Genomic DNA, 17,581 nt, shown 5'->3' with positions numbered 1-17,581 from the left:
CCTCGCCTTCTACTCCGTCAACCAATCCACTTCCACCGTCTCCATCCCACTATTTACCCCGAAATCACAGTTAGATATATCCATCCCCCCCTCTCATCTTTATCTATCTCTCCCTATCCACCCCCCTATCCGTACCCCTATCCGTCCCCCCTTATCTATCTCCTCCACCTCCACCACCCCCTCTTCTTCACCTCCTGATACCCCTCCTCACGCACATTATGTTCCCCGACGACCGTCAAAAACACCTGGTCCAGCGTAGCCGGACTGACACTGTAGTGTTCGATACCGAGACGGTGTTTGTTTGCTTCGAGTAGGAGGACGATGGGGCCTATGCTTGTTTTTGTCGTCTTTGGCCCCCCTTGTATCTCCTCTGCAGCTGAGGGTGCCATCGTGTCTGTTTCTGTGTCGGACCCTGTGGCTGTGGCTGTGATTGCTTTTGGCTGTGGTGATGAGCCTGGGCGAGATGATGACTCTGAGATGGGGTCGGGGGTTGGGTTTGTTAGTGTCGCTGCTGGCGAGTCTCCGTGCGAACCTGATCCCAGCCCTGATACAGTCGACAACAATCCCGCCGCACCCGTCATTTTCTCAATACCAGTATCAGTACCAGTACCAGTACCAGTATCAGTACCAGTACCAGTACCAGTAGCAGGACCCGGGCCGGCATCCACCCAAAACCGCATCTGCCCATGATACGTCTTCTCCTCGACCTCTGCCCCCGGCCACACCGCCAACACCCACTCTTTCACCCTCGCCACCTCTTCCTCACTCGTCCGCGGCGCTCCCTTACACACCAGGTGTACATACACCCTCTCCCCTTTTCTCCCTTCCCCTTTCTCCCCCTTCTCCCCTTGGGCAGTCCCCCCCTGGCCACTCCCCCCTTGAGAACGGTTACCACCTCCCCCATACCGCGACCGTAACTCCTCCACCCCCCCAACAGCCAACATCCTCCCGGCCAAAATCCCCACCTTCCCCTTCCCTTTCCCTTGTGCTGCAGCAGAGTAACTCCCCGCACCACCAGCCAAAGCATCCGCCTCCTCCATACTATGCGTAGTCAACAACACACTCCTCCCCCTCCCCCCAGCCCCTTCACCAACCCCCTCACCATTCACCTGCCCCCTCAAAGTCCTCCACATAACCCTCTTCGCCGCAGCATCCAACCCCGAACTAGGCTCATCCAACACCAGCACCGCCGGGTTTCCCAACAACGCAATCGCCAGCGATAACTTCCTCTTATTCCCCCCCGACAGGGTATGTGCCAACCGCTCGCGGAAGGGAGTCAGTCCGACAGCGCGGAGGACAGAGACGATGTTGGCAGGGACGGAAGCAGGGGGGAGACCGCGGATGTGGGCGTAGAAGTGCAGGTGTTCGGTTACGGACAGGGGGTCGAGGGCGTCGAATTGGGGGCAGACGCCTAGGTGGGAGCGGGCGAGGGGGGGGGAGTGGGTGATGGAGTGGGTGTTTATGTATATGTCGCCTTTTTGTTTTTTGTGATTATGTGTGCCCGAAGACTGGGACTTGGACGGGGAGAGGTCGCCGCGGATCATGGAGATGGTGGTGGATTTGCCTGCGCCGTTGGGGCCGAGGAGGGCGAAAACCTGGCCGCGGGGGACGGTGAAAGAGACGTGGTCGACGGCGGTGTGGGAGCCAAAGGTTTTGGTTAGGTTTACGACGCGGAGGCCGTCGTTGTCGTCCGGACTCGTAGGAGCTGTGGCGTCTTCTTCGTCTTGTTCCGGGGAATGACGAGACGACCGCTGGAGACGGAACCCGCCTTCAGCCCAGACTAGCAAGACAAAAAGCAGTAGAGTCTGCACAATGAGATACACCACCGGTCCGCCGTACAACAACATCCCCCCCGGGTTGGCCGACAGCACACGGTCGTCGCAAGCCGTCGAAAACAGATTCAGCGCGACAAACAGCGCACGCACAACCGACGTGATAGGCGCTATCACGGACACGACAAAGTGCACGACGACCAGCAAACTGTCGATGCGGTGGACGGGGGCGTACAGGATGACACACAGGTAGGCGATCAGGTACAGCAGCATGGCGATGACCTGGCCCGCGGCGGTGATGGCGTAGGCCGAGAGCTGGTTGGGAGCGACGAGGGAGACGTTGTACGCCAGTAGAACTGAGGCGAGACCGAAGAGGATCCAGATGAGGAAGACGTAGCCGACGTGGTACCACAGGCCCGGTGCCAGGCCGGCGAGCAGGGCGATAGCGACGACTGCCGATGGCAGGACGACGACAAAAAAGTCAAACCCCGTGTAAGCCAGCCACAGCGGAAACGGCCTGGCCCCGTTGGAATACTGCAGCGCACGCACCCGGGTGTGCCGCTCACGGGTCGGGTACAGCGAGAAGAAGGCCGTGGCCGCGCTGAGAGCCAGCGAGATGTACACCAGCAGCTGCAGGGATTTGCCGGCGTCCGGGGCCCAGGGGGTGTCGAAGACGGCATAAGACGCGGCGATGGAGGCGTTGGTGCGCAGCATGTCGAGAGCCCACTGGCCGAACCAGGCGTTGAGCATCTCGGCGCCGGTGCCGGACTGGTAGGCGAGGGTCGGCGGGGAGTGGGCGTCGCCGAGCCAGAGGGCCGCGGGGGTGATGTTTTTGCGGTAGTGGACGACGGCATCGTGGAAGTCGGACAGACTATCCACCAGCGTAAGATTCTTGAAGAGGTCTGTCGGGGTAGTAGCGCGAGCCGAGAGTTTGTTGGAAGCGCCCGAGTACAGTGGGCCAAACAATCGGAGTAAATTCTCCTCGGAGAACTTATCCGGCGGCCCCCCAACGAGGAACAGCTCAAAGTCGTTGTCAAACAGGTTGCTCAGACTGACAGCCGGGCGCTGCGAGGACTGCTCGGACGGGGCACACCCCAGGGCGGGCTGGTTGCGCACAAACAGCATCACCAGGCCGGCGGCCACGATGGGGATGACAAAGGCCGCGAGCGAGGGGAAGGACTGGCGGCGGAACACGACACAGCGTTTGTTGAAGAGCACCCACACCTGGCGCCAGAAGCCAAGGGGTCGGCCAGAGGTGAGCTCGACTCCTTTGTCTTTTTCGGTGTCCCCCTTTTCTCTTTCCGACTCGGTTTCTTTCTCTGACGCCGTTTCCTTATCCATCTCAACCCGGGCCTCCTCAGCCAACTGCAGAAACACATCCTCCATCGTCGGGCCAGACACGCGATAATCCGCAATCCCAGCAGTCTCTAACGCGCGAATCACACCAGCCGCCTGATCCGACGAGTCGGCCACATACACCGTCTCTTCACCCTCCATTCTCGTCCGAACACCCTTGGGTATCTCGTCTTGAATCTCCGGAATCTCACCCGAATCTCGGTCGATATTGTTGTTGTTGTCATGATCAAGACGGTTCACCCAAATCCGATACCCCCCACCAAACCTCCCCTTCAACTCCGCCGACGTCCCCACAGCTCTCAACCTCCCCCTCGACAACACCGCAATCGAATCCGCCAATAAATCCGCCTCATCCAAAAAATGCGTCGTCAGCACCATCGTGCGCTTGCCCCGTTCCGCCAACAAAATATCCCAGATCTTGCGCCTGCTCAGCGGGTCCAGCCCACTCGAGACTTCATCCACGCAGCAGACTGCGCTTCCGCCCGCGAGCATCATGCCGAGCTGGAGTTTGCGCTTTTGCCCGCCTGAGAGGGTCTTGCTGAGGGCGTGGGCTTTCGGGGTGAGGTCGATGGCTTCGACGAGGGAGAGGATGTCTTGTTCTGTGGTGGCCTTGCTCTTGCGGGCTTGGGGCGGGGTTTTGAGCTGAGTGAAGATGCGCAGGTGTTCGGTGACTGTGAGTTCGTCCCAGAGGACGTTTTTCTGCGGGGCGATGCCTAGGCCGCCCGTGCTGTTGACGGTGATGCGGCCGCTGGTGGCTCGGTTGATGCCGGCGATGGTGTCGAGGGTTGTGCTCTTGCCGCTGCCGTTGGCGCCGAGGAGGGCGACGATCTGGCCGCGGGGGGCTTGCAGGGTGAGTTTGTCGACGGCTACCACAGGTGGTGTGGGTTGGTATGAGGAGGACCGGGAGAAGAGAGAGAAGAGACGGGATAGCAGCCGCTGGCCTAGACTGGGTGGGTAGATCTTGGTGAACTCGTCCAGTTTGACCGCATAATCGCCTTCCCCCTGCTCAGGTTCATGTTCGTGCGCCTGCTCCATGACAGTTCGTCCCGACGCACTCCCATGCAACCACCGCTCAACAAACGCCGCCAACACCGGGTACACCACCACCTGCGCCCCCAAAAACACAAAAAACACCACCCCCGGTAACGACCAAGGACTATTCGGCGGCGACACCGCCAAGTCCGCCGGCCACTGCTGCTGCTCCCAGCGCGCCAGCAACGAGATAAAATACGTAAAGTTGCACGGCGCAAACAACAAACTCAGCGCCACCACGGCCCCCGTCTTCGGCCAGCTGATGGTCTGCGCAATAATCGCCAGCAGCAGACACACAATCGTCACCAACACACCACTCAACTGCGACTTGCGGAAAAACGACGCCCCCAGCATCGCCATCGACCCCATCGCCAGGCCAGACAACACAAAATACAACACCAGCACCGCCGCGTTCGTGTGCGCGAATACCCCCGACCACAGGATCAGCGCCGATACCACCCACCCGGGGAGGTACACGGCGGAGAAGGACAGGTGGTAGGCCAGCAGTCGAGCGGCCTGGGGTTTCCACGCGCCAATTCCCTGCGCGGGGGCTGTCATGGCCTCGATCAGCGTGGCCATGCCGGACTCGCGCTCCGTGGCCATGAACCCGGCTAGGTGGTAGGCGATGCCCACGACGGCCACCACGAAGGTGACGCCGAGAAAGTTCATCACCATGCTCTGGTATATCACCCGCACCCGGTCCGCCCGTTCCTCCACCGTCAGCGATGTGAACGGGTACTCCTCTTCATCATCCCCCAGCGGCGTCATCCCACTTCCACTCCCACCATTTCCCTCTCCCGCAGAAGCAGAATACCTTGATATCGCCCGATCCACAGCCCGCTGCAAAGGCAACAAATAAACCTGCGCATCATTCCGATCACTCTCCACATCAATCTTTCCCACCCCCAACGACGCATCCATCTTCAACGTATAATTCCACACTCCCCCCTGTGATCCCTCATCAGGCGACCCATGAAAAACCACCGCCCCAAAACACCCCGTAACCCCCCTCAAACTGGCCCTACAAACCCCCGCCACCTCCTCCTCCGAATCCACCCTCCACGCCTTCACCCCCTCCACGCCCTCCACCTGCCGTACCAACTCCCCAATCACCTTCTCCACCTCGCCCCCCTTCATCCCCCCATCCACAAAAACCACATTCTCCCTCCCACTACCCGGCCCAGCAATACTCAACGCATCAGCGAGAGATCGCACGGGGTGCGCGGGGGAGGTGATGCCGAAACGGGCGGCGGGGACGAAGAGGTTGCGGGCGAAGGAGAGGAAGGCGGTTATGATGATGGGGAGGATGAGGGCGCGCAGGGTGGTGGCCAGGGGGTGGCGGATCAGGAGGAGACGGAGGTTTTTGAGGGTGAGGGTGATGGTTTGGTGGAGGAGCATGTTTGTTTCTTTTTTGTGTTTCTCCTGCGCAAGCAGGAGAAACGAGTCGGTGGTTGAGGGAGGTCGGAACCGGGGATGTCGAGGCCGGGAAGACCGGAAGGACCGGGGCCGGTCGACGACGTCAGACGTCAGACGTCGGTCGGATACAGGACAATCCAATCGAATCCAATCCGGAGGGGGTCCAGTACAACAAAGTAATATATCCGTATAAGAGTATAATAGACCCGGGTTACCAAATCTTTAAACCACCCAACGCGGCGCGATCGGCGCTTCCACGCGGTTCAGGGTTTTTAGCCTGGCGATTGTCTCGGGTCGTACCGCTGCAAGTGCTCTGTTGAGCGCCGAATTGCTGCAAGATGCGCTGCAAGATGAGATGCGATGTTGTGGGGTTCAATACGTAAAGAACGGATGCAATCAAAATGCAGTGGGTAAAAAAAAACAATCAATCCATCTCAAACTCGAGTGGAATGGACGTTGAGATGTCCGTCGAGATAGAAAGATGAGAAACCGAGAAAAAAGAAAATCAGGTGGAATTCATCGGGAATTATCTCCGAGAGAGCGACCTCCTGGGGGCGTCGTTCCTTCCGTCTTGGCTCTGCAAGGACAATGTGTACGGATCCGACACGCACGCAAACGCCGCATCCGAGCAGGTGTATTCCGTATCTGTTTTTCATGTCTCCTAATTTCTCTAAATCCATTGTTACTGTTGTGAAAAGCTCACCACCTCCATTTCTTTGGAACCCCATTGTCGTTCCTCTCTTCCCCCCGTGGAAACTCCTCTTCTCCTGTAATGAGTAATCCCATGCAAATCCACTCGAAACTGACCTCGCTCTCGCTTGCAGGAGCCCCACCAGCGCCGAGCCGTTGACCCGCTCCGAACAGCCTGGAACAGGGGATCCGTGTGGGCCATTCCGGATACCGTGAAGCCGCGTCACCACCAAGACCTGCATAGCCACAAACATAGGGACGACACGAGATATCGCCAGGGCGCGAATCAGACGGGCAGAACCTACACGTGTATTGAGTTTGTTTACTCGGGGGTCACTCAGATATCGATACGCTGTGTAGAACTTGACATCGATAGGGTTCTCGTGTCTTAGCTGAACTGATACAACACTCGGACTCGGAAGTCCGTCTAGAGAGAATTCGTCTCGTCGGATATCCCTCTCGCTTCATTTTCATGACCTAACATCTGGCCTATCCTCATCTTTTCTTGCGAGATGATCTATTTGTGGGCTACAAAACGTCAGCGTAAGAACCTCAAACCCTCGGAAGAAATCACCTACGGATGCCCTCCTCCGGAAGCGGCTGCACATCCACCACCTCCGCCGCAAACTTCTCCTTGGTGCCCTTGTTCTCCTCCCGCAGGAACGGGAACGCAAGCACCTCGCGGATCGAGTAGTTGTTGGTGATGAACTACCTCTGTTAGTTCGATGTCCGACTCATTGCCATTGAGGATGGATGGACTTACCATAGCAAGACGGTCGATACCGAGACCCCAGCCACCAGTCGGGGGAACTAAAACCAGTCAGTCACAACTCTTCGATAGGTCAGTAGCTAAGGGAACGTACGGCCGTATTCGAGCGCGTTCAGGAAACTCTCGTCGACAAGTTGGCTGCGTCACGTTAGTCTCGCTGTCATCTCGCCTCGTTGTATGGGGCAAAAACATACGCCTCGTCATCACCCTGGTCCTTCTGGCGCGCCTGCTCCTCAAACCGCAGTCGCTGGTCGAACGGGTTGTTCAACTCGGTGTACGCGTTGGCAATCTCCTTCTTGCACACAAACGCCTCGAAACGCTCGCAGAGACCTCTCTTGGACCGATGGTACTTGGCAAGCGGGCTCATCATCTGCGGGTGCTCCAGAATAAACGTCGGGTTGACGCAGGTGCTCTCGATGAACTCGCCCGTGAGCTTGTCAATCATGCGCGCGTTGGTCAGCGGCGGCGTGCACTCGACCCCCATCTTCTTGCACACATTCCTCAGGAACTGGTTCGTCTCGTCCGTGTGCAGCTCCTCGTACGGCGGGAACTTCTCGCCCGTGGCCTTCTCCAGCTCCGGGATCATCTCCACCCGGCGCCACGGCGCCTCCCAGTTGACGTTGTACGTCTCGCCGTGCTGCGTCGTGAACGTCGTCTTGTACGAGCCCGTCAGCTCCTTCACCAGCGACGACACGAGTTCCTCCGTCAGGTTCATCACGTCGTAGACGTCGGCGTACGCCCAGTAGAACTCGCAGGATGTGAATTCAGGGTTGTGCGTCAGGTCGACGCCTTCGTTGCGGAAGTTCTTGCCGAGCTCGAACACCTTGTGGAACTGGCCCACAATCATCTTCTTGAGGAACAGCTCAGGGGCCACGCGCATGTACATGTCGATGTCTAGGTCGTTGTGGTGGGTGACGAAGGGGAGCTATCAAGTTAGTCCAAGTTGGCTCCCTCTCCCTTGGGCAAGTCGAGTAAACTCACAGCAGTAGCACCACCCGCGATAGCGTGCATCATCGGGGTCTCCACCTCGATGAACCGGCGCTCATGGAAAACTACACGCGTCAGTTATGAACTTTCCCTCGGGGACAGTCCAACTCACAGTCACGAATGAAGCGCACCATCCGGCTGCGCTGCCACAACACCTCACGGCTCTTGTCGTTCCACAGCAAATCCAGATACCGCATACGAGCCCTAACCACCGTCAACAACTGTCACAGCCTCTCAAAGTAACCCCCCAAGCAAAAACATACCTCTGCTCCCCATCCGAAAACGGGAACCGCACACTGGGCAGCATATGCAAACACGGGCTCAGCAGCGTAATCTCCGTCGCAAAGATCGACAGCTCGCCCTCCTTGCCCTCCGCGACGCGGTTCTTGGGATTCGTGCGGCCCGCATACCCGACAATGCCAATGACATCGCCGCGGCGGATGTTCTCGTGCTGCTTCTCGAACGACACCGCGCCCTCCTTGACCAGCTGCGCTTGGCAGACCACTTGCAGGTGCGTGCCGATGCTGACTGTGTCGGCTGATGTGCGGAGGTCTAGGAACAGAGAACGTCAGTCTTCCGCCTCTTTCTCAACAGTCTCTCTACCTCGCTAGGCGGTAGGGAGACGGATGTCGTTCTCAGGGAAGGAAGGGCATACCGTAAAAGATCAACTTAGACCCGCTCGCCCGCTTGTTATAAATCCGGCCCGCAATCCGAATCTCCTTATCCTCCGCCGTCTCGCCCGACTTGAGATGTCCAAACTCCTCCGTAAACTTGGAATCATCATACGTAACCTGGAACTTGTGCGGGTACGGGTTCGTCTCGGGGTTCTTCAGCACTACAACCTGTTAGCCCCAACCCAACCACCCACTCCCCCCTCCCTCCCTCCCAACAACCCAAGAAAAGGGAAAGAGAAAAACAAAACATACACTCATTAACATGCCTAGTCCGAATCTCATAATACTGATTCGGATTCAAATCCTTCTCCTCCTCCCCCGCCGCACCCTTCGGCTTGCCCGAGCCGCTGCCAGCCGGCTTGGGCGGGGCAGCAGCCGCCTTAGCCGCCTTCTCGGCCTCCTTCTGCCGCGCCTTCTGCCGCTTCTTCAGCTCCGTCTTGGATACCCGCTCGCCGGTGACTTCGTCCAGGTGCAGGTTGGCGACTTCTTCGGTGGGGGGTGCGGGTGTGGCCGCTGCGGCCGCGGGGTTCGTGGAGTCGGCCATCGTTGTTCTTGGGAGATTTTCGTCGGAAATTCGAAAGGGCCGGGGGCCAATGGAGTTAGTTAGAGTGGTGAGTCAAACACCGGGTACAATTCTGCTCCCTCCGGAAACGGGGAAGTAAAAAGTTTGGTTTTCGTTTTGCCGAAATCCCAAGAAGAGCAGGGCACCTCGTGAATTAAAACCAAGAACCCCACAGCGGGGTTATTTTTTTCGAGTCGACAATTGAGTCACAGCAAACAGTGCAAGGTGGGGCAGGTCAAAGTCAGGAGGCACAGGTTTATCCCTAACCCCAACCCTACGGCCAACCAACCCTACAGCCAGACATTCTGCCCCTTTACCGTTACTGCGTGGATGACTCGTTCGTCCAACACCCCCAGAAGCACCCCTTTACGCCCTTGCAACGACAATTACTCACAAATAACGAGACAGCATGGAAGGATCCAGGTAATTTAACACGCCCGCCGTGAGGTTTTGTTCTATATTCTAAACATTACTATAATCCCGATATTTCAACACATCCTCCCAGAGTTGGCGCGCCCTGGCCGTCAAGCCCAGAGGCGCCACAAGACGAGGTCCCTTCCTCCTCGTCCAAGTCAATATGTACATCCCCAATGCAATGCAGACCATTATTAATGCCCGAGCCTCCTGGGTCCTGGGATCCCCTTTTCTTCCCTTCCACTTTACGCCCAGCTTGGCATGCGGCCCCGTCCCGGCGCCTGGCCCTGGACATGCCCTACAAAACCAGCTGTGCCGTCGTCCGTATTACTGCGTCTTCCGCCGCCCATCTGTTGGCGCGTCCGTGACACCTCCAACTGACTCATCTGCTGCACTGGCAGCATCATTGGCACAACCTGGTGCATAGGAAGCTGCTGGTGTTGGAGTTGTTCCTGAAGCTGATGTTGCTGTTGCTGTTGTTGCTGTTGCTGCTGCTGCTGTAGCTGCTCCTGGTGCTGCTGCTGAAGCTGTTCTTGGAGCTGTTGTTGGTGCAGCGCCTGGAGTGGCTGCATCAGCTGAACGGCCTGAAGAGGCTGCATGGAGTGAAGTTGAGCGTCGGTATAGCTCGGTCCGTCGTCCATATCTGCATCCGCATCCGCGTCCGCATCCACATCCACATCAACGTCTACGTCCACATCGACGTCGGCATCTCCATCCGCATCTGCATCAACATCAGCAACAGCGTCGGCATCAACATCAAGTGCCCCTGCTGCGCTGCTCCCGTCAGGATTTATTCCGGCTTCGATGCCAGGGTCCGCTTCAGCATCCGACTCCGCGTTTTGGTCACTCATGGCTTCGTCCTCATCGTCGGCGTTAATGCTGATCGAGGGCGCCGCGCTGACGATGGCTGGCGTCATTGGGATTCGCGGAGTAAGAGCCGACGTCGGTGAGGCTACGGCCGAGGCAGGATAGCTTGATCCATGGATGCTGGCGATTGAGAGCTGCCGCGAGGCTGGGTAACTCCTGCGCGCAGAGAAAGAGCGCTGGGGCAGCTGCAGGCCCCGTTGATGGGACGTAGGGGACAGATCCCCGATCGACCCCCGGGGGCTCGGCCCAGCGTCGAGCGAACGCTGTGCTTGAAGACCGCTGCTTGCCGAGCGCGTCGACACGATCACATTCCTCCACCGGTCGATGACCGACGACACGACGGTACTCAGGTCCGTGTGGCGGTCGGTAATGTTGCAGCCGACAAGGGGCTTCTTGTTGCCTGTCGCCTCTTCTAACATGTGCGTCATCAGCTTCTCGTCGACGTAAACAGTCGAAGGCGGCGCAATCTTGAACTCGCGCGGCTGCTGGAGGCGAGTCAGCTGCTCAATCTGAGCTTTGAGGTGCGAGTTCTCTTGGCGGAGTAGTTGTTGCCCTTGTTTCAGTTTCTCGATTTCCCTCCGTTTCCTGCCGACCCCACGCGCCAGCTCCAATCGCCAGAGTTCATCACGCTGCTCCTGCGCAAGACTGTTCCAGATCGAGTACGTGGCCCCCAAGTGGTCATACACATGCTTCTCCATTTGCTCGGCCGCCTTTTCTGCCCGCAAGACATCCGCCTCGGAGTCCGTCTTCATGACGCCCAAGGAGGGAGGATAGGTCAGCTCCTCATTGATGGCGGTGGTGGCGGCTTTGCACGCAATCTTCCACCGCCTAAACTCGAGCTGGAAGTACGCATGAAGTGCCTCAAGCTGGCTCGGCCCTGGCGGTAGGATAGACCAGGAGGTTGGTGTTGGGTGCTGCGTGGAGGCAAAGAGCGTCGGGGGCGTCTCCAAGCATTGCAGCGTCAAGGCCGGGAAGTCCAGCGAGAAGGGGTCGAAATCGAAGGGAGTCGAGTCCAAATCGACTTTTTGTCTGTCAAACGAAGTCAGCATGGCCAGTCCCAAACGAGAGGGACGAGAAAGGCCCATGTCAGGTCAGTCAACCTACTTGGCGGCTCTCAATGAGCCGAGCACCTCCCTCAGAGCCAACTCGGCCGCCCTGGACTTGTCTTCCGCATCCTGGATCTGCTGTCTCATCTCGAGTTGCTGCTTTAGCGATTGCCGGCTCACCGACCGTTGGGATGCCCCAGCTCTTGTGCCTCGGTTCAGATCATCCTGGTCCGCTTCCCCGGCCACACCGCCTTCTGGCAGACCAAGCTCATTGATGACACCAGTTGCCTCCCACCGAGGCTTGAACGGGTATTTGCTTCCCAGCCCTGTCCCGCTTTGGGATATGTCCCTTTGCGAAAGTGGTGATTTGGTGGAGGTGGATTCGGCATCGCCGGAAACGGGACTCTTCCTCGCTGAGGTGATGGGTGTGACGGAAGCCGAAGTAGCCCGTCGAGACACTGTGCCTTTGGGCTGCCGTCGCGTGATGTTTTGCCTAATTTTGCGGATGGCGTCTACATCGTGAACTCCATCTGGGGCCTTCGGGTTCTTGTCCCTAATGTAGAGATCAAGGTGACGCCCCAGCGACGAAGAGGTGAAAGCTTGCTGGCAGAAAGGGCAGTTCTTGTCCTTGACGGCCTTGGTGGCGTTGGCCTCCGAGGTTTGGCTCGGGGTCTCCTCCATCTTCCGTCCTCGCGTCCCGGGCCGAATGCGGCGTGCCGAATCCCGTGCCGAGAGGCGATGCGGTGAATCAGAAGGCCGCCTGGCACTGGGCACTTGGGGTCGAGTGGAAGGAACAGCAGTGCTACTCACCAGCAACTACGACTTGTGACAGTGAGAAAAGCGTGTGTGTGTGTGAGAGAGAGAGAGAGAGAGGCACGATGCCGTTCCAGAGGAGGTTGACACGGAGCCGCTGCAAAGAGTGGTTCTTGGGGAACTCGCGGTTTAATAAGTGTCGAGATGTGATGGGCAGGTGGACCATTTTTGCTTCTCCCGCTGCCATCTTCACCTCCAAACCCAGACGGAGTGGTTATATCAGGGCCCCCTTTCCCGACTGGGTAACATCCTCGAACAAGGACAAGGTCTTAAGGAAGCCAGGGTCCCGGTGAGTGGCAGAGTCTGAGCCGGGTTGCGTGTGTTTTTGAGGCGACGTTGTTGGCTTGCAGGATGCAGCCGCTAGTTGCGGCTCGGAGGACGGAATGCGGAGCAGCGGAGCAGACCCCGGGGACAGAAAACGGGACGCTGTCTGGGGGCCTGGGCTTGACAACCCACCCCAATTTGGGGACCCTCCAATTGTGGTTTCCACTTCCCATGCTCCCACGGACGTAAACATTACGTTGCCCACTCTCTCTCGTGTCTTCCTTCTGGGCGCCCGGGGGTCATGAACGAGGAAGGCAGAGAGAGAGCAAGCAGAGCAAAAAGTGACAGCTTGCCGCAGCGTCGCATCCGTTGCGTGTTCTCGCAGAGAAGACAGTGCCAGGTTGCCCCTTGTCTTGCTGCTCGATCCCGCTTATTCATCCGATTTCAGACTGCTCACCTCCGCGCGGGATGGTGCAGATGGGATCCAACGTCTTTGGACACCCCCAATCGCCTCGCCGTTGAGGCGTTGTGAGATTGGGGGGGACAAAGAAATCCGATGTGTCACGCAGCAGCGGAAGACGGTCCCCTGACTCGCTGGTATCAATCTTCACTGTTCAGTGTGTTTGGTCCCGCCAATCCCTTGGCGCCGATCACGGCCTGGACCGCAAGCTTGATGTGGGCTTCTTGCGGTCCGCCAAAGGTATCCGTAACTGTGTTTGACATGTTGCTGCTGTTGCCACAAAGCGGGACGGTTTGCGATCAGCTAGAGAAAAGAACGGGAAAGCTGTGGGTGATCAGAGCACTTATTCGCTAACGCGTGGTTTCTCTGCCCAGATTGAGCGTAGTTCTGCGTCGTGGTGTTGAACAGCCCGGGTGCTGGCGTCTCCCGCCGTTTGCTTTATCGCCTGTCTGCCCTGCCGGCTTTGCCTGAAACAGGCGGATCCCCGCTGCTATCCCTCAGCAAAGGGGACGGTCGCGAGGCGTTGTCGAGGACGACTCTTGCTTCTCGGCACTTTTCCAAATGTCATGGCCGTGGGGAATAAGCCGATGCAAGACCGGCGTATTTCTTTTTCGACTGCAAACAGCTCCCGACACCCCTTTCGAGCTGAGCGAGATCATCAAATAAAGGCCCCTGGGGGCGCCCCCAGGGAGCCTGGGACCGGATTCATCGAGGGGGCTCCCCGAGCCAATGGCTCCTTTCTTGGCGAACCCAAGAAGTTGCTTAGCTTCAACGTTAGCTCCGCCGAATTGTCTGGGGGTGAGTCCCAGCGGAGTGGACTGCTGCCGGATTGGATACGAGAGGCTTCCTCGCATTTGCTCATGCGCTCCCGCAGAAGGAAAGGACCCTGAGAATCAGGAAGAATGGAGCAAATGAACGGATATCGGAGAACTTCCGCGCCAGGGACTGGGGCAGTGGCTTCCCTTGCGCGGATGCACCCGAACGCGGCAGCGGCAGTTAGCGGCAGCGTTAACTCGAAGCGGCGGCCAGCGTGGAGCTCACCGTCCCTAGTGTCGGTGTGCGGTGTTGCTCACAGCGGCGGTCAAAGGTGGGAGGTGGAGAAGCGGGGAGATCCCGAGAACCGTGAACCGCAAAGCGAGTGCCGGTGTAGTGTAAAGGAAAGGACAGTACGAAGTAATGTAACGAGATTTATCGTCCTTTCCACTGTGTTCTTCTAACAGAGGTATTTGGGTCCAAAAGCTCTTCGTGTTGGTGGAGAAGGACGACAGGTCCATATCCGGAGATGACGTTGAGAGAGGTCGCTTATAGCCCGGTTGACAGTCGACGTAGAACATCCTGGAGAAGTTTTGTTTTCCTTCGGAGTCGATTATGCCCCTCCAATCTGATATGAACTGATGATCGGCAGAACCTTTTAGGAAGGGAAGCTCAAGAACCACAAACAACCTGAGACTGGAAGGTACATCCGGAAATTTACGGGCGAAAACACATCAAATGCAGAAGCTGCGAGTCGAATGAACGAAGGAGAGTTCCGTATCCCACGAGGCTCCCCCATTTTTTCGTTCGCCCCCATTCCAATTTACAAGGTTCCCACAGTCCATCACCAGGATATTTAAGGTTGCGGCACGGCTCGCCACGAGGAGGAGTGAAACAAACAACGGTAACGGCGCACAATGTCAAGCTTCTTCAAGGTGCTCGCAAAGCCGACTGGATCTGAACCCCTGTTGAAGGGAAGGCATACCCGCCAGCATGAATCTGCGAGGGCCCGGACATGTGATTGGGATATATTCCGGAGGCGGGGTTCCTTTATGGTCACCGTCTTCGGAACTAACGAAGCTCGTTGGGCTTCGTCCTGGCGGACCTTGACATATGGGAAGTAAGGCGCCAGCTTGCACCACTATGTTCTTAGTGTTTGTGGGATGAATTATTCTCATTAATCGGCAGATCTAAAAGGTTGTGAAGGTTTTTCAGAAGGGAAACAACATAACTATTTGCCTAATTGGTGGGCAGAACATCTGTGGTTGATAAGAGAAGCGGCCTTGTACGGTCGTTGCAGCAGACCGGACGTACTATGTACACCAGCTGCTCTATCCAGAGTCTGGGGCCAGAGGGTTGAATAATTGGACCGCTAACCTTATTTGATGAGGTGAATTACTCTTACATAGCAGCTCACAGTTGTATCGCTTATTCATGCACCAAAAGAAACGACATCCAGGAACACTTAGAAGGGCAGAGTACCGGTATTGTTGGCTTGGAGTTCCTTCGAACCATAAGATCAAGGTACTAAAAAATCTAGCCGATGTCTAAGTGCTGCAACTTGTTGTCATAGTTATGTTTCCTGGGAAAAGCCGAACATTACAAATAGAGGGACTTACAACCAGGAACTTTAACCCGAACCCTAACTGTGCACTGTCTCACGTGATCATCAAGAGTTTCCGCCGCGGCCCCGTTTATTTCCCCTTCCGTGTTCGCGAAGCCATCACGACTTTCAGCACGCCTGCAAGCCTTGCCGTAATTTTGAACGTGCTCAGCTAGCAAGCTCGTGGATTTGGCAACGTGCAATTGTTATTTTCCCTTAAGCATAATATACCCGATGACCCCCACAATTCACCAAGATGCCGCCTGGTAAGTGCAACAACCGTTGGAATCCTGATCACCACTCAACGCGTCGCGTCGCCAATCAGCCGCGGCGCTGTTTCACAACTTTCCTCCCAGCCTCAACACCTGCTCTTCACCAACGAAATTTCAGGCTCTAACCGCGAGTTTCCACATTTGCAGCTTTTAGCGACGACGAAGGGTCCGACGTCGAAATGGACCACCAGTCCGCGACCTCGGCAGTCAAATCAGGCGGCCGTGTCCGCCCCGACGTCAAATACACCGAAATACCCCCAGAAGACGATGCATCGGGCTCGGGAGACAAACGGAACGGCGATGCGGGCGAGGACGACCAAGATGGGGAGGAGGATGACGAGGATCTGGAGGAGGAAGTGTAAGGCTCTCTTTCTACGAGGGGAAGGCTTGAAGAGGCAGCGCGCGCAAGAGAAACCGCTGACATAGGTGGTAGTTATGTGGTCGAAAAGATCATGTCGCACATGATTGATAAGGTGAGGGATAGATTGGGGTGGGGAGGGGCTACGAAGATTAGGGGCTGACTTCGGCAATAACAGGGGACACCACTCTTCGAGGTGAAGTGGGAGGGCTACGATAAGAAGTCAGACCGGACATGGGAGCCGGAGGAGAACCTGGTGTAAGACACCCCAGCTTGCTGGAAGTCAGGTTTGCGTGGCTAACCCAGGTCTCCAGCGAAAACGCATCAGACGCATTGAACGACTACCTGCTGAGTATCGGCGGCCGGGATAAACTGTTCGAAGACACCGCCGCGGCGCTTAAGACAAAGAAGCGCGGTCGGCCAACATCGGCGACACCCCAGGCGGCCGGGAAACGATCAAGACGGGACCATCCGGCAGACTCCGAGCCACCGGCGAGCGCGAAGGCAGTGACATGGAAACCGCCACCAGGAAGCTGGGAAGACCATATCGTGAGCCTCGACGCGTGCGAGGACGAGGATTCGGGGAAATTGACGGTGTACTTGACCTGGAAGAATGGGCAAAAGACACAACACTCCACCAGTGTGATTTACCAGAGATGCCCACAGAAGGTATGTTGCTTCCCGTTCGGCGCAGTGGTCGATGTCAATGGCTGATACCCTTGGGCAGATGCTTCAGTTTTACGAACGCCATGTGAAGGTTGTAAGGAGGGATCCGGGCACGGTTACCCCGGAGTAACGTAGCCGACTGTGGTTGGAGCTCGATGGGCCATTGATTTGCAACAGCTTGTCACCCTCAAAACTTAACACAGCGATGGCTTTGGCAATGGCTTCTTGAAAGTTCCTTGCGAGAGAATTATCCTGGGGCATCCTTCGTTTTGGGTTGCTTGCGTTGGGTTGTGAAGGGGAAGTATGTTTTCGGGATGATGGGTGAGCGGAAACCCTCACCGGAAGCCGGCGTTTCTGGGGCCGCAGTCGCTTCTTCTATTTTAATATGAAATAGTGATAGTTAGTTCGATATAGGTTCGTTTTTACCAGCTGGCTGTCAAAATCAAACCCACGGTTACACAGTGACCCTCAGAACGGAGAGATGGTCTTGCGTCGCTTTTGAACAACTCACGCCGCCTTCTCAACCTCGTCACCAGCCAGCGAGCCATGACAACAGCGCATGTCGACTCCGGGATTCTGGAACCCGCGGTTGCTTGCCCCTGGTCCCAAAGCCCGGACTGGCCAATCAGACGATACAATCCGAAGAGGCTGGGAATCGGATTCCCCACCAACAATCCCTGTCCTACAGGGGTTGGTGCGCCAAGCCCACGCATTCGCTGGCGCTGCTGAGCCCAGCCTTCTCTTTTATTGACATTTTCGCTGCAGAACAATCAGGTGGCGGGGCAACGATCCTATTTGACTGCGTGT

At 57.1% G+C, this 17,581-nt stretch overlaps 4 protein-coding genes across 4 annotated transcripts; 1 reads left to right on the top strand and 3 right to left on the bottom strand.

Annotated features, from left to right (window-relative positions):
• Nucleotides 1–155: 155 nt before the first annotated feature.
• On the bottom strand, nucleotides 156–5,558 carry C8A04DRAFT_9069 (uncharacterized protein; the record flags this gene model as incomplete). Its single annotated transcript, XM_062785343.1, has 4 exons — nucleotides 156–412; nucleotides 617–814; nucleotides 896–976; nucleotides 1,016–5,558. 4 exons carry the CDS (start codon nucleotides 5,556–5,558, stop codon nucleotides 156–158), a joined length of 5,079 nt encoding a protein of 1,692 aa, XP_062640815.1.
• A 1,225-nt stretch (nucleotides 5,559–6,783) lies between these two features.
• Nucleotides 6,784–9,240, bottom strand: C8A04DRAFT_24693 (uncharacterized protein; the record flags this gene model as incomplete). The annotated part of the gene is made up of 10 exons (XM_062779265.1): nucleotides 6,784–6,794; nucleotides 6,845–6,974; nucleotides 7,030–7,076; nucleotides 7,130–7,173; nucleotides 7,230–7,960; nucleotides 8,017–8,087; nucleotides 8,135–8,226; nucleotides 8,286–8,574; nucleotides 8,678–8,857; nucleotides 8,949–9,240. 10 exons carry the CDS (start codon nucleotides 9,238–9,240, stop codon nucleotides 6,784–6,786), a joined length of 1,887 nt encoding a protein of 628 aa, XP_062640814.1.
• Nucleotides 9,241–9,917: 677 nt separating this feature from the next.
• Nucleotides 9,918–12,266, bottom strand: C8A04DRAFT_8937 (uncharacterized protein; the record flags this gene model as incomplete). Its single annotated transcript, XM_062785296.1, has 3 exons — nucleotides 9,918–10,124; nucleotides 10,254–11,568; nucleotides 11,644–12,266. 3 exons carry the CDS (start codon nucleotides 12,264–12,266, stop codon nucleotides 9,918–9,920), a joined length of 2,145 nt encoding a protein of 714 aa, XP_062640813.1.
• A 3,468-nt stretch (nucleotides 12,267–15,734) lies between these two features.
• On the top strand, nucleotides 15,735–16,904 carry C8A04DRAFT_24691 (uncharacterized protein; the record flags this gene model as incomplete). Its single annotated transcript, XM_062779264.1, has 6 exons — nucleotides 15,735–15,744; nucleotides 15,898–16,108; nucleotides 16,184–16,223; nucleotides 16,287–16,366; nucleotides 16,423–16,777; nucleotides 16,836–16,904. The coding sequence occupies 6 exons, from the start codon at nucleotides 15,735–15,737 to the stop codon at nucleotides 16,902–16,904; spliced, it is 765 nt and encodes a 254-aa protein (XP_062640812.1).
• Nucleotides 16,905–17,581: the final 677 nt, after the last annotated feature.

This window comes from Dichotomopilus funicola, assembly GCF_033296635.1.
Source record: "Dichotomopilus funicola strain CBS 141.50 unplaced genomic scaffold C8A04scaffold_3, whole genome shotgun sequence".
NCBI lineage: Eukaryota > Fungi > Ascomycota > Sordariomycetes > Sordariales > Chaetomiaceae > Dichotomopilus > Dichotomopilus funicola.
Note: the sequence above shows the minus strand (reverse complement) of the source record. Positions and strands in the feature narration are given on the sequence as shown.